The 21,774-nt window shown below is 47.6% G+C and overlaps 1 protein-coding gene across 1 annotated transcript; it reads right to left on the bottom strand.

Moving 5' to 3' along the window:
- Positions 1-844: 844 nt before the first annotated feature.
- Positions 845-17,217, bottom strand: VCP (valosin containing protein). Its single transcript, XM_019474373.1, has 16 exons — positions 17,112-17,217; positions 16,550-16,722; positions 14,245-14,387; positions 13,136-13,266; positions 11,166-11,297; positions 10,645-10,747; positions 8,770-8,903; positions 8,380-8,515; positions 7,232-7,344; positions 6,404-6,568; positions 6,171-6,293; positions 4,874-5,086; positions 3,313-3,621; positions 2,243-2,398; positions 1,728-1,882; positions 845-1,309 (listed from the first exon to the last, which is right to left on the bottom strand). Exons 2-16 carry the CDS (start codon positions 16,714-16,716, stop codon positions 1,204-1,206), a joined length of 2,286 nt encoding a protein of 761 aa, XP_019329918.1. The 5' UTR covers positions 16,717-16,722; positions 17,112-17,217; the 3' UTR covers positions 845-1,203.
- Positions 17,218-21,774: the final 4,557 nt, after the last annotated feature.

Below are 21,774 nucleotides of genomic sequence, written 5' to 3'. Positions count from 1 at the left end.
AGGAGGAGGAGGTGGCCCTCCCCCTCATGGGTCAGCCCCAAAAGCCGCACCCTCCCCTCTTTGCAGAAACCCTCAGCCCCTGCACCCCCCCCAAAAAGCCGACAGCGCGCGGCAGTGCGTCCTACAGCCACCACCTCAAACAGACTCCCCCCTCGGGCTCAGGGCTGGGCCCGACCCAGCCTCCTGCCCGGCTCCCTCCGGACGCAGGGCTTCTCTCACATAAAAGACAAGGAAGTAGAGCAGTAGCACGTTTTCCAGTTCAGAGAAGGGAAAATAAACCAAGGAGCAAGGCGCTGGGCTAGAAGAAGCGGAAAGGAAGGAGGAGAACTGTGATCAGAACCCGACTACCGAGTACGGGGCACAACACGGGGCGGGCTGGCACCGGAGAGCCAAGACTGTCGTCGGAAACCCCGGGGGATGCATGAAATGTTGTGCTGAAGCTCCCCCCTTCCCCAAGCGTAGGGGTGTCGTGCTGCAACCGCACACCCCAGAGGCAGCCCAAGGGCCCCCTTGTGCCCGTCCCGGGACCGCTGGAGAAGTCCCCTGCCGCAGGAGACCCGACCGCTCACGGCCAGCGTGGGAGAAGCAGCACCCGACACCCGCTGCCGGGCTCTCTCAGGCGGCGAAGCTTCCTGCCAAGCCGGGGCAGAGGAGAGGCACCGCCAAACCCGCTTCTTCCGCTAAGGTGAGCTAAGGGGCGGCGGGAACGAAGAGCAGCCCCGCGCGCGGCAGGGACGCGCACATAGGGATGGAGTCCACCCGAGCGAGGAGTGCTCGGGCAGCACCCGAGACATGGGGTTACAGACCGCGCCCGCACCACACGAAGGAAGGGCGGGGGCCTGGCTAGAGTTTTGTGGGATTTTTATTAATTTTTTTTATTATTTTTGTGGTTTTTTTGTGGTTTTTTTTTTTTAATACAGGCTAGCGTTGTACCCTTTGCTAAAGCTGCTGATTCTGCCACATAAACTAGAACAGAAATTTCTCAGAAATTAAGTCGGTTCCCCTCCTTGTTAACTCACTGTCTGCCTCCCAGCTGAACAACGGTCTGGATCTGTGTTGGCGGAAAACATTCCCTGTACAAAGTCTGACGCGCAGCTACACTGTTCTGACTGAGGAATGAAGAAGCCGAGAGTCCATTGAACATTGGATTTTTCCCTGTACAACGTGGCCTGATTTGGAGTTTGGTCCACCGAGGACAGCGAGTTAACCATAGAGATCATCGTCATTGTCTTCACTGTACACGTTGCCCCCGCTGCCCCCTCCTGTGCCTTGGCTCGGACCGGCGCCGCCCTGGTTACCCGACGGGAACCTGCGTGCAGCGGTGCAGAAGAGGAGAGAAGAGACGAGATGCCGTTCAGAAGCCTCCTCAGAGCTCAGCACCATCCCCTCCCTCCATGCCAACACCCCGGCGCCAAGTAGGACAGGCAGGAGAAACGGGATGAAGCCTTACGGCAGGTCACGCAAAAGGCTCACACGGCTGCTGGATGTCGCTTGTGTTAAGTGTAAAAGGGCTGATGGACTTCAGGAGCACCAACAGCAGCTAAAACCGACCTGCAGCACAGCCTACACCCGCCACGTTGTGTACTAGCTGCCATACACGCTGGGGAGAACGGGAAAGCGCGGTGGAAGAGGGGTTTGTTACCCAGAATCCAGCAGAAAGCTGCCTCGGTGCTCTGCTCTGGGGGCGGCTGAGCCACGCTGCCCTCCCCCCACTCCCCCACGGTTACCTGAAGCTGCCAAAGCCACGGCTCTGCTGTAGAGTCTGTGCAAACATCTCGTATTTCCTGATGTCGTTGTCGCTGACAGAGCGGCGAGCAAAGCGCATGGCCTCCTCAAAGTGATCCCTGCGTATCTCGGGAACCGGGTCGTCCTCCTCCACCTCCTGCAGCGGGACAGAGGGCCCAGGTGAGCTGCGTGCCCGAGCTCCGCGGCCCGACGGCCGCCCACAGCCTCCCTCCGGGCCAGGGTGCTCCTCCGAGGCAGGGGCTGGAGAGGGACGCTGCGGCAGACCGTGAGTCAGGGCTGCGGCAGGGGCCTTGCGAGCAACGCCGACGATGAGGCACCCCAGGAGGGCCTCGCCCTCCCGCAAGATGAGAACGAAGTGCTCCAGCTCCACACTCTGTGCCGAGAGCCCACTCGTCCCCACCCGAGGATTACAGAGAGGAACACATCACACCTCACCCACGGGCAGAGGTGGGCTGCCCGTCTCGTGGGCGGGGAAAGCTCAGAGTGCCCCACTCACCATGGCGGAAGGGTTGGTCTGCCTCTCGCGTTCTCGCCTGATCTCACTCTCGATGGACTCGCGGATGGCCAGTTTGCAGGCACGCTGGCAAATTTCTGTCAGGTCGGCCCCCGAAAAGCCATTGGTCATCTTAGCTAGGAAATCCAGGTCGACATCCTAGTGGAAAAAAGAAAAAGGGGGAAGAAAAAAAAAAAAAAAAAGAGGCCTCTCCTTGACACCTTACAACCTCAGGTGACAGAGAGGTGTCTTCAGATCCCATGGTACCAAGGTGCTGCCTAAACATCTTTTGAGAAGATCAGCTGTTAGGGTTCTTGTTTCTGGGAAAAGTTAACCACACATGAAGGCAGGCCACGCTCCCCGCACACCCACCAAGACGCCACGAAGCGGCTGTAAATGCCTCTGCACTTGTGGATTTAGGATATCATTTGCTCAGGTCTCAGCATCAGGAGTCAAACAAAACACTGTCAGACTGGAAATGGAGATGGGGCACAGGCAGACCAAGACAACCGACCTCCTCCTCCTTCCCCTCAACTGAGGGGGTAGTACTGCAACCTCCTTTGAAGCTTTCCTTCCCAACGGAACCTAAAAAGGTAAGCTTGGCATAAAAAAAGCTTGAGCTCTCACTGGACGTCTGCTTTTCTCTGATCCACTGTCAGTTGCATTATTGCCTGCTGCCCAGGCAGGGGACATAGCTCTTGCCTATGACAGAGTTCAGCAACGATTAACTGCAATGGTTCCTCTTCCATTTCCATTCCCCACCCGTGTTCTACGTTTACTTTTCTTTCAGAGTACAAGAATCTTCTCCATCTTGCCGTAACAGGCTTTCCTGTTCCCGCACTACGTGACAAAGACCTGCTGTGCTTGCACACCGACACCTAGCTTCGTTGATACCTAGCCTCAGAGCTCAAGCCTCCCCCTACCTCTTCATTTCCATCCTTCAGGGACTGAAGGTTTCCCAGCTCTGTACCGCGTGGAGCTGCCACCAGCCCTCTGCTCTGTCCCCAGCTTGTGAGGAGCACGTGCAGCACGCAGCAAACCCAAGTCGGACGCAGTCAGGGCGCAGAGCCTACCTTGGCAACTGGTGATTTCCTCAGGTTGGCCTTAAGAATAGCAACCCGGGACTTCTCGTCAGGCAGGGGGATGTAGATGAGCTGATCCAGGCGGCCGGGGCGCAAGATGGCTGGGTCAATGATGTCTGGCCTGTTGGTGGCACCGATGATGAAGACGTTCTTCTTGGTGGACATGCCGTCCATCTCTGTCAGGATCTGGTTGATGACGCGGTCTGCAGCACCACCACCATCGCCGATATTCCCACCTCGAGCCTTTGCGATGGAGTCCAGCTCATCAAAGAATAGCACACAAGGGGCTGCTTGGCGGGCCTACAAAAAGCAGATGGGAACAATTACTCCATCTTAACACCACCCGGCGAGGAGCACGTTGATGTCACACTAAGCCTACCGTACCATTAAAGCAGCTCAGAGGGGTACCAGAGCACTGCTGCTGCAAGGAGAGCTTGGAGGAGCTGCTCCAGAACAGTCTCCTGCCACACAAACCCTCAATTAAATTCTTCTGAACCAACAAGCTGAATTTCCCCAAAGCTGGGAGCACTGTGAAGCAGGCAGAAGGGTGGCAACTCCAACGCCTAGAGGGAAAGCTGGAGCCAATCTGCCTGGACTAGAACTCTCCCTGCAACACCTGGGGACGTCAATTGGTTATTTAGGCACTCAAGTATCAGTAGGCGAGATATATCCAATGGAAGGTGGAAATCCAGCCATTGTCTTCAGCCACCTAATGGGTAGTTATAGGGAAAAGGGAGCCAGATCTTTCTTTGAGGTGTGCAGTGAAAGGGTGAAAGACCACAGGCACAAACGGCTGCAAAGAAAATTCCAGTTAGAAATGAGGAAAAAAAAAAGTTCTTCACAATGAGAGCGCTCAAACACTCGCACACAGGCCCAGAGAGGTCAGGGATTCTCCACCCTCAGCACGTGTTCAGAACACGAGGCACTGAGAAACCTGATCGAATTTCCAAGTTAGCTCCCTGCTCTGGACAAACAGCTGGACTAGACGGCCTCTGAGGTTCCCTCCCAACCTAAACTTTTCTCTCTCGCTCTCCTTCCAACTTTGTTCTGTCAGCACCTTCCCTGACCACAAGAGGGAAGACTCCCAGGATAATCCACGCAGATACCTTCTGGGACAGGAGGCAACACCATCTACCGGCCAACTGGGCAGTAGGAGTGCGCTCCTTTCTAAGCCATGTATACTGCAGGACAAGAACCCACAGGATATTTTGAAAATCTGTATACGGTGACAGCTAACGAGGTGTCAGGGTAAGTTTTCAGGGATGTGGAGGATATCTATGCCATCCTAACGCTAGCCTCACTGCTAAGGCACTGGGGCATTTATCATCCTGCAACAGAAACAAATCGCAGCCAGAAAAAACAGTTTAAATAGCTATGTTGCTGAAGAGGATTAATTCCCCCAACATCAAGAAAGCGGCCCCTGCTCTCAGTGCAAGTGGGGAAAACACAAAGACACAAACAAGAACCAGGCCAATAAGACAGACGCAGCGGAGGCACAAATTCTGGGGGTACCTCAGCACAAAGTAGCACAGGGAACAGAAGAAACACTTACCTTGTCAAAGATCTCGCGCACGTTGGCTTCAGACTCGCCAAACCACATAGTGAGCAATTCCGGCCCCTTGATGGAAATGAAGTTTGCCTGGCATTCGTTGGCAATGGCTTTGGCCAGCAGTGTCTTACCACACCCAGGTGGCCCGTAGAACAGAACCCCTTTCGATGGGGTCATACCAAATTTGAGGAACTTGTCCGGGTGCTCCACAGGATACTGAAGGAGAACAAAACAAACAAACAAAAACCTCTCATGATGAGCCAGAACAGGCCTGTAACTCAGAATCACAGAATGGTTTGGGTTGGAAGGGACCCTCAAAGATCACCTAGTCCAACCCCTCTGCCATGGGTAGGGACATCTTTCTCTAGGTCAGTTTTGTTTCTCCTCCTACCAGAAATACTACCTGAGATTTCTGGTGGGTTAAACACAAGATCCTGCCTGCTCGGTGCCACTGGAGTTTTTAAATGGACACCGGTTTGAAAAGCACCATGGCTAAATTGGAAAGCTGCCTTAAAGAACCTATTTACCTCTAAGAACTAAGTACCAGTTCAGGTAGTTTTCCAGCACGCTTAACCCCAACTTCACTCTGCCCTGCAGAAGCAAAAGGGAACAGCTCATTATCTAACCTATTCGCTCTGCTCTCCAGAGACAGGCAAGGTGTCTGATGTGAGCATTTATCCTCAGCAACGAGGTCAGAGATAGGTGATGATTTTAACAGCAGAAAATTAGATTCTTTTATTCACAGACAGAATGTTTCTACAGCGCCACCTGAAAGCAGGAACGTATCAAAGCCAAACCGTCCCAGTGCAGCCACCAGGAGTTTCCACAGACCATTCATGACTTTTTGTCCATCTTTCCCGTCGTAGAAGGCTTCACAATTACTTCTCACCTGTCCCTATGCTAATGCTGATGGGAAGCCCTTCGGAGGCTCTCTGTACGAGAATCTTCATCCGCTTTCTGGCACATAAAGCCACCACGTAAAAGGATTCTCAGCAGTGGTCCCACCGCTGGTCTCCACTTAAGAGAAGCAGAACTACTGCTGTTTCTGCATGTCGCACAACACCCACCCACCCTGGCACTGTAGACTCGGCTAAGGAAAGCCTGACGCTGCTTCCCAGCACCTTCCTCTCCAAGTTCACCGAGATGGAACAGCATGGTATTTTTCATCCATTACAAGCAAATACCATAAAAACCTCTGCATTTACCCTGTTCACAGCCCGAACGGGAATCTGAAGAAGTTCTAGATTTTATTATTATATTTTTCAAGCTGACTAGGCAAAAATCTGTTGGAAACCCTTACCTGTACAAGCTCCTGGAGTTCTCTCTTCACATCTTCTAGACCACCAATATCTTCCCAGGTAACTTGTGGCACCTCCACCACAGTCTCCCGAAGAGCAGAAGGGTTGCTCTGGCTCAGAGCCCACTATCATTAGAAGAAACGGCATTATATGAATTCTAACACATTAAGTTCACTTGCTTCAGATCAGCAATTGGATATTGCACCCAAAAGAAAGAAGGGCACTCCTGCATTACCCTGAAGTCATCCATGGTCACAGCCAGCGAGTTCATCACTTCAGCATCGATGGTTTCATCTTCTAGGTCTATGAGATCCATCTTCTTTCTGATAGCCTGAAGAGCAGCTTCTGAGCAAAGAGCAGCCAAGTCAGCACCAACATGGCCATGGGTCTCGTTTGCCACCTGAAAGCAGAGCACTGACTATGACTCACAGGGATACAAGCAAGCGCTCTGCAAGGGCAATGCATGCTCTGGTCACTCACTGGGAAGTGCAACAAAGCTCTGGAGGACCGGAGCATCAGTGCTTTGCTGCAGATTCAAGACAAGTGCTACCACGTATTTAACAGGCAAAGACATCGCTGTTCTACCTCCTACTTGAGGTCAAAGCTGCAACTGGAATTCAGATGGTGTGCGGAAAGATAACCCTGAGGACTGCAGTTCTTCATTCAGGACAGAGATTACAGGAAACATCCAGTTTACACATGGTGTCCAGCGTCACCACAGTGCTCACCCAGATCTGTGAGAGCTGTTTCAGGCTTGCTTTACTTTTAAAGAGAATGCCACAGCAAACAAATCCAGCAAGACAGTGGCAAGGCACTTCCAGATTGGACTGATACACATTTGCCTCACTTCACCATGCCATTCTTAACTAGTGAGTGAGGATTTCTGGTCACTGGTAAGCTAGTTAGAAGGAAGTCCAGAGATCACACATTCACCCAGTTTCATGCTGTCCTAAATGAGCAACTACATTTGTACAATCAAGCCTTAACAACTCTTCCACTACGAAACACAGCATTGGGAACATCTGTCTGCAAAGACAAGCTTTCCTAATAACACGCTACTCACCTGTTCCAGATCCACATCATCAGCCAGTTTCATGTTTTTCGTGTGGATCTGCAGGATCTCCAGGCGCCCAGTGGCATCTGGGATACCGATATCTACCTCTCTGTCAAAACGACCTGGGGAGTACAAAACATACGTTGAGCTGCTGATTCTGTGAAGTAGAGGAGCTGCGGTTGCTGCCTTCCTCTGACTGAACAACATGATGACAAGCCACAAACACACGCAATTTCAGAAAACGCCAACTTTGGGTTTCTCTGCAGCATCTATCAGCACAGTAGCAGAGTCACATCAGAGAAGGAGGAAAGGCTTCAGCCATTTAGGGAAAGCGAGACTACTGTATCAACTAGAGTTCAAGATTGTACGACACAGAGGACTGCTGGTTTAGTAACTTTTTCTGAGCCTCGTTTTTAGGAAAATATGCTTCCCCGAGCCAACATACCATGAGACGTTTTTGTTTATTTCTACCTTTGTGTTCCCATCACAAGAGTCTGCAAATACAGAGAGATTTAATTTTTCAGAACTCTCATAGCAGTACCCAAGTGGTGAAAAACATGAACTGCCCCAATATCTGGAGAGGCAGGAAACCTAGGTATTACTGCAATATTAACTAAGGTATGTACACCTATCATCTTCCTCTAGCCATAGCTAGAGGCTCGCTACACATTTAAGAGGCCGTTTTCCCCTGCACACTTGAGTGGTTTGCCATTACAGACTTTACCGACTGGTCACATTCATTCACAATGCAAAGTTTCGAAAACATGAATCTCAGAAACTACCGGACTTCTCATCAATAAAAGAAAGAAATCAGACAATTCAGAGCCTTCTGCAACCTAAGGCATGAACATTCCCTTAAGCATTTACCCCTTCAGTGTGTCCTGAAATGGCTTCACCTAATAGAGACTAGCACACTTTTCCACTTCAAAGTATTTTTTTATTTCTACAAGTTCTAACCTAATACGGCACAGAAAGTGATACCGAAGGCTGGAAGTCTAGAAATTAATTTCAAACAAGCAGCTGGAGGCAAGTCTATAGTTTATGTAACACACAGAAGATGTTTAGTATTAATTTCTGCTCAATCCTTCCAAGGCCCCTGAAGCATAGCCTGTAACAAAGTATGCGACGCACAAGAAAGAGACTGCAATCGTGGTTACCGAATCGCCTGAGTGCTGGGTCGATGCTGTTAGGTCTGTTGGTAGCTGCCATAACGATCACATGCGCTCTCTGTTTCAGTCCATCCATAAGAGTCAACAGCTGAGACACTATGCGACGTTCCACCTCTCCATGTGTCTACGGAGAGAGAAAGCAGTGGTTAGACCAAAAGCTCTACAACACAGCACAGGAGCTGGTACTGCACCACAGCGGACAGATGAGATGGCCGCGAGCTGTCAAGAAACATTGTGAACTGTATCTGAGTCTTCTCACGTCCAACTGAAACCAGGCCTTAAGTTGAATACTGCTTTACCCTGTAGTCAAGTGCAGAGATTCGTGCCAGCTGCTACCAAAAAGGACATGCTTCTTTACCTTCTACAGGCTTTCTTTACCTTCTCTCTCTTAGGAGCAATGGCATCCAGTTCATCAATGAAGATGATGGCAGGAGCGTTCTTCTCTGCTTCTTCAAAGGCTTTCCTCAGGTTGCTCTCAGACTCACCAGCCAGCTTGCTCATGATCTCAGGACCTGAAAAATAGCGGCACTGTGGCACCCAGAAGAGAGGCAGCTAGCCCCAAGACGTGCAACTGAATTCTTTTAGTACAACGTTCACATGGGAGTATCTGTATTTCAAGTCAAAGCAAATACTATCAACCAAGTTCACTAAATTTGCAGCTGAACAGGCAAGAACGGCACGCAGAATTACTTTCTATCATTATTCTGGTGTTTTCAGTTTACGCTAACAGAACACAGCACTAGTCAATGAGCTACCCTTAGCTGCCTCTTTCCTCACCCTATTTCACACCCTGTGAGCTTCTCTGTAATGTGCCACCACACACCGTTAATGCCAGCCCTAGCTTGCAAGAGAACCAATCAAATTATATGGTGATGAATTATCAGGGTAGGGAAGGAAAAAGCTCTACAATACCGAAGCTGCCTTTAGCTTACATTACACAGGTATACATTGACCTCTGTAAGATCCTATAAATGAGTTTAAAAAAAAAACACCAACAAAATAAAACCAAAAAGAACAAAAACCCAAACCCCATCTCCTCTCAAAGAATAACTAAAAAAAATAAAAATGTGTAAGCACATCAATCCCAGAAGGAAGGACAGCATTCCCCTGAGATCTCCAATCGCCAAACACTAGTGCAGGCTTACAGATCTATTCTGTTTTTACAGATTTTTCCATCATGCTGATGGGAGCGGTAACGAAGAGAAAGCATGCTTCTAACAGACCCAAGAAAAAGAAACCTGACCCTCAGGAGTGCAGAGCTGCTAGCTGACTGAAGCGCACCAGCTGCAGCACCACTGGTGCGGGCAGGCACTAAGAAAGTTTCATTACAGGTAACTCACCCCTTCATACCAGCTCTGTCTACAACACTGCCTGCAGCTCCAGGCTTGGCACCAGCACACAGAGAACACATCGCTAACTCTGACAATGTTATTTTTATTATGCAATAGAAGTACAACTGTCTAAAGAAACGGCTGGCTCATTAGCATTCACTGACAGCTTCCACACACTTTAGGAAGTATATGACAAGGGCGACATATGGTTAAAACCAGCCCATTTACATCTGATATCTTGAGATACAAAGCAAGTCACTTCCCTGCTGCTGGTCACTGCTATGCTGTGCTATACACTCCATTGTAAAATGGGACAGAAAGGCAGTGAGGAAAATCCAGAATTTGGTCCTTACTGGACATAAACCAGTAACCATCTCAACTGCTACAGGTGAGAGTTATCAACAGGAGGTTCTGTCACTTGTAGCTAAGTCCCAAGGTGCTCACTATAGCTTTCGGGAAAGTTCCTCCCAATTAACGTTACGTGAAACAAAACGGGTCTTGTGCTTCACTTGAGGGGAGAGAGAAATCCACAGCAGACCAGCTTCTTTTCTGAATGGGACGTGGTGGCAGCAACAGAAGCAAGTGTCCTGCACCCATATACTTAGAATAATTTCAGCACTTCACTCCCAGCTCTGCCCTCACCAACATAAATGAACACCCAGCCAGCCAGACTCCAAGTCCCTGCGTCGTGAAGCTGTCTTCCAACCACTCTGCTACAACACAATCAAGCGAAGGGAAGTGCCACTACAGATGCTTCCACAGAAATGGCCTCCAAGCGTCCCCAGAGGCATGCTTGAAAGAGGTAAGGAAGGATGTCAGGGAGACAACGTGGCTCTACAAGCCCTATTAACACCATTCATTACCATAAGATGGATGAATGAGCACACAGTAGATTTGGGGCCAAAGCAGCCACAAAACTTACCGTTGATCAGGAAGAAGAAAGCCCCTGTTTCGTTGGCCACTGCTCGGGCAATCAGTGTTTTACCAGTGCCAGGAGGACCGTACAGCAGGATCCCACGTGGAGGCTGAAGACAAAGGCAAGAGACTTCAGTGGTGAGCTAGTATCTGAATGCCTAAGTAGCTTCACAGTGAAATTGTAAGCACTTGATAAAGCCAGTCCGAAATTGTGATGCAAACTCACGCAACAGCTGTCATCATCGTGAACAGCACTGCTATCAACACCCTTACTACCTTACATGACACACAAACAAAAACCTTGCCAGTAACTGACTGCGCTGATTCAAAGCATCACTCCGCCTTACAAGTTGCCAGTACTTTAATCTGCGTCCAGAACATGTAATGAAATATTTTCCTAACACCAGCATAAAAAAAAAAAAACCACAAATTACTCATTGCCCCCGCCAATGCCTCATAAACCTCTGACGTCACGAGTCATCTGCAAGGGCAAGCCCACTCGTCCACCTGGTGCACACGGGGACTTACCTTCACCCCTATGGCCTTGAAGAGCGCAGGGTGTCGGAGGGGAAGTTCCACCATCTCTTTGATTTGAGCCAGCTGCTTCCGGCAGCCACCAATGTCATCATAGCCCACTTCATTCAGTGACTCCTCTTCATCCTATCCGGAAGGAAATATATTAAACATTTGAGTGAAAACAATAGTTCAACAACCCCTCCCAGTCTACAGAAGCCAGGAATCCAGGTTTTCGCTCGTAGCTATTTCTTTGCTGTCTTGAGATTCTCACTTTCAAGTCTTCCTGGTGTTTTCTACAATTGTTTCTTAGCTCTGTCTTCCCAGACATACAAAGGGAATTACCTGCACGTACCTAGACCTCACTGAAGCCCACCCTCTTGAATGACAGCCTCTGCTGCCAGGTTCCCTGCAGACTCTAGCGCAAAACAAGCCCTGTGACCCTCTGACGTGGCTAACAAAGACAGCAAGAGACAGTGAAGCTCAGTATAAAAGATACGTATTCCTTAAACTGGAAGTGATATCTCTAACTACTTGACATACTTTACAAGTTGCCAGTACTTTAATCTGTGTCCAGAACATGTAAGGAAACACTTTCCTAACACCAACATTAAAAAAACCCTACAAACTGCATGAGCTATCATACAGCTCTCAGATGTAGTGTTGTCTTCTAGGATTGAATCAAATGAACAGAGAACGTTAAGATCCAGACACATGGATAAGATCAACCGTTACCAGCTCTTCCAGTATAGCTCTACAGCATCCATTCATTTGGCTGTCCAAATTTCTACTGGCCTTAGTTATCTGTAACATTAGGCCACACTAAAATAATGAAATAACAGAGCCTGGAATCTCAGAGGGGCTCAGTCCAAGCCCCACAAACAGGAACTACTACCTCAAGCAGGTCACTCAGGGTCTGGTCCTATCAAGCACTGAAGGTCTCCAGGTTTGGAGATTCGTGTCCTCTTTGGGCCCTGCTCCAGGGTTGGGGGAAAACTTTTTCATAGTATCTACTGGGAATTTCCCTTGATCCACCTTACGCCACTGCCTCTAGTCCTGCCCCTGAGCACAGCTCTCAGAAGGGCCTGGTCATCTACCCCTTCCCATCAGGCAGTCGCCAGTAAGCCTGCCCCTTTGCCTTCCCTTCTCCAGGCTGCATCATCCCACTCTCCCTGCCCCTCCTCGTTCATTCTGACCTCCGGCTCCTCATCATTTCGGTGGCCTTGGCTGAACTTGTTCCTACCTTCTCTGCTGTGTCCTGAAGAGCCCAAACTGGACTCGTGGGGTGCCCAGATGCAGTCTCACAAGCGTCACATAGAGGTGAATTTTTCAGAAGGCAGCTAACTACAAACCAGCACTCACCCTGATTTGCAGGTAGTAAAAATGCACTTACTTTATGAAGTATGCAACCACCTTAGTTCATTTCTCTGAGATTTCCTACTCTGTAACAGTAAGGTGGCCAAGACCTGACAGACAAGCCACCCAGGCTCCCTCAAGCTTGGGACACTCAATGCTAGACACCTTAAGGGACTGGGGAAATTTTTTTTTCAAGTTAACCACTTTGAGATTTCAAATTTCTCACTGAAAGAGCACTAATTGCTTTCTTTTCATGTGGCATGAAATTTAGCAACATTGTAAGCTCTTCCTGCTATGGATCAAGGGAACTCTGGAATTAAAAGATGCATCTAAGTCCAGCCTGAAGTATCTGGACACAGATGCAAAACCAGCTGCTGCCAAAGTATGGCATCTCGTCAGCAAACCTACGCACTGGTGCTGTCTCAGCATGTGAGGAAGGACACTGGAAGTACGTTTCTCTGACTACTTTCAGCAGCAGCTCATCTCCCGAACCCGGGGTTTCTAACCACTACATACACAAAATGCCAGAACAGGAACTGCAAACACTGCTGCTCTCAAGTACTGTCACAGGAACAGATTTTGGACAGAGAGGATTCAGTAGGAGAACTGCGTGGCCGGATTCTGCTCACCTCTCGTTTGATGGGCTCTCCTTCACAATGGATCACCGTGTCTGGAGCCACTATGCAGTACGGACTTGGATCTGTCTCCACCACTTTGAACTCCACTGCGCGCATCCCTCCACGCACCAAGAAGATGTCACCTGTAAAACCCCACACTTCAGTAGCCTGCTGCAACCGACATCTGCAAAATGTCGACCCTTGTACTACCAGCAGCCCCAGAGGACAAGGAAGTGGGTTACACAGGCATACACTGCTGGCATTTGTAACAATGCTCTGCATTTTAAACTCCAGAGCTGCATGTACTGTGACTACCCGAGCACCGTTTAGATCCGCAGCAGTTAAAAGTTCTCAAATTCCATCCAGTAACAAACAGCAAACAATAGAAAAGAATACTTTGCCTAAATACAAAACACAAAGGCAAGGAATCACATTTCTTTTCCATTCAGTTTCAATTTAACATTTCTAAAACAGGCAGAAAGCACTAACTTAATAAAAACTCATTTTGAAGTTATAATAACTAGTTGTTACTAGTTAAAACTGCTTGCCTCCAGAAGCAGAATAATATATAATACTGCACTATGACTCTGGGCTAAACTGGGCTACAGAAGCTGGATAGCTTCAACTTGTGTTTATAGCGTATTAGGACCTACTTGTTCCAGCAGAAGTGCTACTAGCACAACTCCAAAAGTGCATTTGCTTTTCTATGCACTCTCCCAGTTATTAATTAGATTACTTTGAAGAAGTTAATTTAGTCAGGGTACCAGCTGGTATACCCAACCAGTTGATTAATATGCAGGCAACTCCCCAATTCCATCAAGCGGTAGCAACTTAGTTTAATGAGATTTTCTCCTGACTTCTACCTGAGCCTTTTCTGACGCTCTCCCATCTCACGTGGCAAAAAAACACAGGAGAACTATCAATCTGCTCTGCCAGCCAGCAATCACCCTTTCTTCTGAAGATTAGGAAAAAATTAAATCAGCGCCTGCAAAATCTCACTCTACAGATGTCAGGCTAATGCTTCGCAGAGATCTGTGCGAGCTTCTAGAAATTCTCTTTATTCAGTCTCAGGACTAGCTCACACTTGCTGCCATCAGGACTTCAATGACAGGCACTATTACCTTTCCTGATGGGTCTGTATGCTTCCAGGAAGTACGGCTTGAGATAGACCTCAAAGAGATTCCCCGTGATCCCTTCTACCGTGTCATCAATTGGCAGCACATGGATACGTTTGCCGTATTTCACATCTGGGCAAGGTTGGATGCTGCAACAGAAAAAAACTCCAGTTAGCCCCATCATGCTGGACTCACACCCGAGTCTGGAAAAGGCAGTGATGCCCCTTCCCAGGCCAGTACAAATGCCAGAAAGGACCCTCCAAAGCCCTGGTGAGACCTCCCACCCGCATAAGAACACTTCAATGCTGACAAGGCAAAAATCATGCCCGTCACAAGCTAGTCTTCACAACCACACCTTCCTTCACTCCTCTCAGCCCTATCCAAGGCTGCTGGGGAGTTTCATGCTTTCTTCCTACCTGCCTTGCCCTTCTGTAGCCATCCCCAAGGCACGTTCACAAGTTACTAATGCAGCCTAAAGACCCGTGAGAGTCACGAGCTAACTTTGGTTTCAATGATGAGCTACTGCTGCACCAGCTGCAAGGGAAAGGGAGCTGGGGGAAGCTCTTTGCTCCTTCCTCCCTCTAACCTACTACAGAGACCAGAGCCCCTGTTGCTGACAACCCTGATTCTGAGCAAAGGGTCTCACAGTACCAACCAGGTGTAACCAGCTTGCAGCCAGGTGTCTTGTCAGTCCTGCTTTGTGGAGGCTGATATTTAGGTTAAAGTCCGAAGGCCCCTTCCCCCCTTTTAAACAAACACTACAGTCATTATTTTGCAGTGTAGGACAACAGCCTACGGTAGCGATAGCTCAGAGTATCAAGCCGTGGCAGAAAGCTCAAGCTGGCTTTGCCAGCTAAGAAAAGCCTACATGGAACTGCAGCTGAGCATGCAACTTCTCATATGTGACTTTTGTTAGGGACTCTTAATAGATTCTTTCACCACGTGCTTTACAGAGAGGATAAGCAGAAATGGTGAAGGAAAAGACAGTCTGCCCCTGAAGGAAAACAGCTGACAGACTGCAAGCAGCAAGCGATTAGCACATGAATCTGGATTTTGGCAGAAACCAGGCCACAGAAAGTAACACAATAAGCAGTTAAAGATCAGCAAGAAAAACTTTTGAGGGCAAAAAGTGTGAAAATTCTCTGACCCTTGCAACAAAGCTAAGACAATCGGTAACGCATTTGGAAGGCTTGATGACCACTATGGACACAGTCCCAGCAGAGAAGGGGGGGAGCCCAGCTGAACTGTCACACTAGAGACGACTCCAACAGTAACCTCACATCAGGTTAAAGTAAGGATTCACCTTTATTTTAAATCTGCAGACTGGCACAAAGCACTGTTCAGCTCCAACTACCGTGGTGTTTAAAACTTGCATTTTCTAGTGGTAGAGAAATGGGTGGAACAGCCTAATTCCTCTCCTCTACAAAGTTTGTATGAAACACGTTTTGCATTTAAAGATTATTCCAGGTATCACCCCAGGAAGTCTAGTGTCAGAAACCAGGCTCCAATTTTCCCAGAACATGCAGGATATTCCAGACTAGGAAGATGCTCAGAAGGAAGAGCTGTCAGCCCTTCCATATTTAAGCCTGCAAATTAGCACTTTTATGTTTAAGAAATGCTCACACGTTTTTCCTCCCACTCCCATCACAGAATGGAACCTGTGTCCTGTAAGACGGGATGTATACTTCAATGCTTTCCCAATACTTCCTGCAAGTGTTGCACAACAAAATCCCTGCAATGCTTTTCAAGCATTCCTAATTTTAAAGTTACTTTTATAACAAAAATTGGAATATAAACATCCTTCAGGGATTTTTAGTCTTGCTATTTGACTGCTTCATGTTTTAAAACTTGCTAGAAACAAGTGACAAACTTCTGTTTGCCATAGGGCAGCTCAGATACTATGAGATCAATTACAATGTTGCTTAACACCTTCCACAGTTAACACTGTAGACATTAAAAATTTAGACAAAAATTTGCGAGTTCACCTGACAATGTGAATTTGGGAAGATGACTGTGACAACAGTGGCATAATTGAACCACTCAGTTTAATGACAGGACCTGGACTCATAAAGGTCCTGAAGAGACTTCAGGAATCTTTAGCATTATTTTTTAGTATTAATCTGAATGCGCACACAGCCAGAAACACATGCAAAAGTAAGCGGAGATCCCCGATGTAAGCCATGCACTTGAAAACACTTCTGTGATCTCCTCTGGAAGATGTAAGAATACCTCCTGCGGATCAATTCAGAGCCAGCGCACAAATTATTTAGGCAACCTAGAGATACGCAACAGTTAGCAAACGAGTCCTCACCTGATCACGTCACCCAGGCGCACTCTCAGGTTGTTGCGAACAACCCTATTCATGCGAATCTTCTCATCTGAGCAGGTATCATCTGACAGAACAATGCAGACCGCTTCTCTCCTCTTCTTTCCTTTTAGCAGAACAGTGTCTCCTCTGAACAGCTGCAATTCATCCATTTTTGCCTGTAAACAGTAACAGCATTAGAACAAGCTTTTGACAAAACAAGAATTCAAGCATTTGACGGAGAGTTACTTGACTTTGGAGAATTAAATCTTGGAAGCGATATACTAAATCCACAAGGACAGAGGCTCCCACTACACTGGTCAAGAGCTAATCCTGAAGCCAGACTAAGGGCACAAGCTCAACTGAATCCTGCAAACTGAGAATCAAAATACATTTTAGCACGGAAGAGTATTAGGAAACAAGACAAGACAACCCTCCCTCACTCGTAACAGCTGCAGCTTCTGACACAAATACTTGAATTCAGGTTGCAAAGTTGCGTTTCAAGTTAACACACAGCAACAGCTTACAAATTACCAGATTAAATGCTTTGCTTTTATAGATGACACACCTGGGACAGTGACACAACACTGTTGTCTTCATTGATGGCTTCATCAACAATTAACCGATTGGGCCTGTTCTTCTGCTTCAGAATAGCAGTCGATAAGTCATCCGCTTTAGAACTGGCAAAGAAAACAGAAGTTATGAGGCTGAGTGAAACTGCTCCCCCCTTTCCAGCCACCCCCCCATTTTCATCTCCATTTTTGACAGGTTTCTTTGTTGTCTCGTCTTTTAGAAACCAGACTTGTTCGTAAGAAGGGAGAACATTTTTCCCGGGCACCTGTTGCAGGAGTTCAAAGCACGGTGTTTTCTGTCACTAAATATAACTACTTTACTAGCCTCAGATGGAAATAGCTATGAAGCTATCTATGAAAAGAAGTGGTCTGCAAGATGTTGCTGACTGTAAGATGTTTTGCCTAAAAGAATTAGTCAGACTCATCTGAAATCGCATGTAACCACCACCACCGAAACAAAAGTTCAAGTCTATTTGGTGTCATATCCCAGATAAACAGGGGAATTAAAGGACAATGCTGCAGCTCCCCTGACAGGAAGAGCTGTAAGTTTAGCCTGTCGAGGCCTATTAGTTAAACCTAGCAAGCCAGTAGAAATATTCAAGTGTTTATGAAAAATGGGGTTTTCTTTTTAGGACATAAGCACCTTTCCATAATACCTTCACAGGAGTCACTGCAGCTCTAGCCCACTACACCACAAGAAATATGACAGATAATTCGTTAGCCTTGACAAAATGGAGCAAATCAAACAGCAAAGAAATGGAAGGAAGGCTGATTAAGTAATTTCCTTCAAAATCTAATACAGCAAATAATTCACTCTATGAAAGAAATATGAATTTGAACCAACTGATTCCCGAGGAGCTCTTGGAAGCTGTACCTCAGCCTGCCGCAACAGTGGCAGACTGTTGTAACTTCCCTTGGTGGGCACCAGACTACTTTCTCAAAGTATTCCAGATGTGCCAGTGTCTAAGGTAGGAACAGAAAACTTTGCACAGTTGGGTTTGATTACGACAAAAAAAAGAAAATAAAGTCTTCCTTCGTCCCAAGCAAGCGGCAAGCACTGGCAAAGAGTAGGAAGCTTTGTGGACAACGGTGTTGGCCGTACACTTTGACTCTATTTCACTCTTTCAGGGACAAAATAACCAGAAGAAATCAAACCTTGAGTGGAAGCGGCAGAGCAAGCAGCTACACAGCACGAACGCAGACCATGGCAGCAGTGCATCACTTGGCGCGCTCACTGCATTTTTAAAAGTACATCAGAGAGGGGTGACATACCTACAGTGTGGTGTTACCCGAGGTCCCCCTGCCCCTCGAGATAGAGGTTTTTCCAAGACAGACTATGCGGTATTGGCTCCTTTCTCTGACACTTAAAAGGGGGAACAATACCAAGCAAGCCCATGAGGGCAGCCAGCTTGTTTCCAAGAGGTTTTCAAGTTTCGCATAAGCCCTGATAGTATAGGAGACGTTGGAAATGAGACAACATTATTTTAAGTGAACAAAAGGAGGATCTGTAAAACATGTCTCTCCTGGACTGTCAGCACTGGGAAAGTCGTGTTTTCCTCTCTTGATTGAAGAGTGCAAGACATAAGACATCGACATCCATCCCTTTCAATGACCATGTGAGACATTACAGATCCATTCTCTGAACCCAGAAAGACACAAGAAAGGCTGCTGGGTACGTCCTGGAAGAAGCTCGTGAATTCCACCTTCAACCTAAAATGTGGTCTTGGTAAAGTCCCAAAAGGCCTGGGATTTCCAGGAAAACTGAGAAAGAGAGAAGAAAACTGAACCAATACATTGTCAGGTCAGACAGGATCTTGCGGTTAAAAGAGTGGATAAAAACAACAACCTACTTGTAAGGACCTTGCCCCAGCGTTAGCTCCTGGACACTGGAAATTAATTTAGCAGGTAGATTTTAAAACTTGAGCTAAGGGACACCAGAAAGAAACAATATTTCTATTTAGCCTGCTCCGAATGTGAATGTAAATCGTATCCCGCTGCACATGAGATGTCATCCAAAGGCCTTTGATTAAGAAATCGCTGCCAGACTCTGGCTACATAAACTGTCACTGAAACTGCGTGGCTGTCCCTCGGGATGCAGAGACTGCCGTGCGGCCTAAAAACCAGTCTGGGACACAAGATAAAAATAAATGGAAGAGGAACTGGGCAGCAAGTGGAAGCTTTTGGACCAAAATTGTCAATAAACCAAGAGCTGTATAAATCTGGAAAGAAAGTTCAGATACCTCCTGACACACAGCAGTGCTGAAGAGCACAGCAAGAGGTCCACTTGGTTCTGCTGAATGTGAGAAAAAAGTTTTAGTACTGAAGAACTGAATCTAACAGATTCCTAAGTAAGAAGGGAGGGCCAGATCAATGCTGTCAGTACATTACTGCACTTAAAGCAATCTAAAAGCTTGGAGGCCTTAAAAATGGAATAAAGGTCTCCAAGAAACAGCATGCAGGCATCTAAATGTGCAGGGTCAGCTTCAGTTACCTGACCTGACAGTTCTGCAGACAAAGAAACGAAGGTGTTACGAAATTACACGTCAGCTACACAGGACAGTGATGTTATTTCTCCTACAGACAGGGGTAAGGACTTTGAGTGACAACCACTACCCACCTTCCAGTTGCAATTTAGAATATTATCATCATCACCATTTGCCCTCATTGCATGGGGGTTCCTCGTGCTGTAACTGAGATGATGGAGCAAAATATGTCTGTGCACCTCAACCACGCTCAGACAATCCCTTGACATCTGTGCATGAGAGCACCTGAACTGAAAATACCAAGCAGGAAAGCCCAGGGCATGGGCTGGGGCTCTCTCCTGCCAACATTCCTACCCATGCTGGTAAACTTCAGCGAAGGGTAGGACAGACAGCTAACCTCGGTAATTTTTAAAGCTCCTCAATCAGCTTCCCGTCAGAGACAGCCTGGTGCAAGTCCTCTAGATCATTTCCCCTACTCACCCCTTTTGTCAGCTCCCTCACACACCTTCCCTCTTGCTCCTTTCTTTTGCTGACTGAACAAAAAGATAAACTGAACACAAAATGTAGCTTTAGAGCAGTTTTGGAATTAAAAGGAAATTCAGAGACTGCATCAAGCCTGCCCCTAGACAGAGGCCAGAAGCGAGGACATAATCCCCAGCACAGCTAATGGCCAAACTTGCGTATGAAGCGCAAGACATCAATAAAATTGAAGCAAATATGTACTAGCCCTAAAGACCAAAGTAACAGGATCCTGGTTCCCATCCTTAGCCCCCCTTTCCTCTCTCAGTAAAGCAGTCCAACAGCCCCATCTGACAGAGGGAAGGGGTGTGGGGGGGACTTTTCAGAACTTACATCACTTCATTTTTTTTCTGTGTGCCAGAGCTCCTCTCGTTCAGCACGTGATAACGCCCAGAGGCTATGCATTACGGTGGATGGTGTGAAGGGCGAGAGCAGAAAGTAATTACCAGTTAGTGATTCTTCTGAAAATTACTACCAGCCTCCAAAGCTCCACTTAAACGAAGGAAATGAGTTATTCCTGCAAGTCTGTGCTAAAAATGTAGTGAAAAGGCACTGACTCAAACTGATTCCAGCTGCAGCAATGAAAGTGAAAACAGTCATGCCTTCTGTACACTGGTGTGCCTTTGTATCAACATCCTCATGAACTCGCTTCTGAGACAAAACCTGTCAGCGGTTTCCCACCATCCTGAACATCCATGTTACAGACTGAACTGGTAGGTATTGAAAAAAGAAACCCGTAAAACATTTTATCCATTGAAGCAAACGGGTGAGGTATCTGATGACTGCGGCCGCTTACTGAACAGCCCATGACAACAAAGCAGTGAGTTCACACTCGTGCTCAAGATGCCAAGTTCTCAAACACTGTTTCAGACAGGTAGGCACAGGAAAACGAGAATCCCTTCAGAAACCACACTCTCGTAGCTCTTGCAATGCTACTTGCTGTGCTAAGGCTCAGTTCAGCAAGATGGCTGCCAGCAGCATTGACCCAAAAATGGCAACTAAAAAGTAACTGTTTTCCAGTTGCAGAGTAACTTTTGTTGATTCCTATGTGGTGATAAGAACTTTGCTAAAGCAGAAGTTTCTTTTTAAAGACACTGTTCACCTCGCTCAGCTGCAAAATACACCTCTGAGACTGCCACTTCCATCACAAGCTCTACCACGGACACCAAATTCTTGGCACACCTTCCTGGAACTGACTCAGTAGGACCGAGCAGGTCTGAATTTCAGGAGTTGCAAAAGAAAAGGAGAACGTAAACAACGGACACTAAAGGGACCGAAAGTGCCTCTGGCAATGCCATAAAGTTACTTCAGGTATTCCTGGATTTGGGAAATTTATCTTTAGGTTCTATTTTTAGGCCTCTCAAGGGGCAGTGAAGCGGCCTGCGCACGCGGGCTGGGAGCCGAGAGGCCACTGTTACTCAACTCATTTTTGAGCATGAAAGACGATCCTCAGCCTGGAACTGAAAAGAGAGTGAGGCAAGACACCGGAGACGAAAATACAGCCGACTGCCTCAGCTGCCACAGAGGCCAACCCGGCACAACATGTCTGCCTCTGCTAATGCCAAGTCACTTGCCAGCCTCGGCCCGAGGGCCGCTGCGAGGAGGAGGCCGGGACATGCCTTTCCCCCCCTCGCTGCCCCGCCAGCCGCTTCGGGGC

Source organism: Aptenodytes forsteri, unplaced genomic scaffold, assembly GCF_000699145.1.
Source record: "Aptenodytes forsteri isolate BGI_AS27 unplaced genomic scaffold, ASM69914v1 Scaffold201, whole genome shotgun sequence".
Lineage (NCBI taxonomy): Eukaryota > Metazoa > Chordata > Aves > Sphenisciformes > Spheniscidae > Aptenodytes > Aptenodytes forsteri.
The sequence above is the reverse complement of the archived record's forward strand: the minus strand, read 5'-3'. Positions and strand labels throughout refer to the sequence as shown.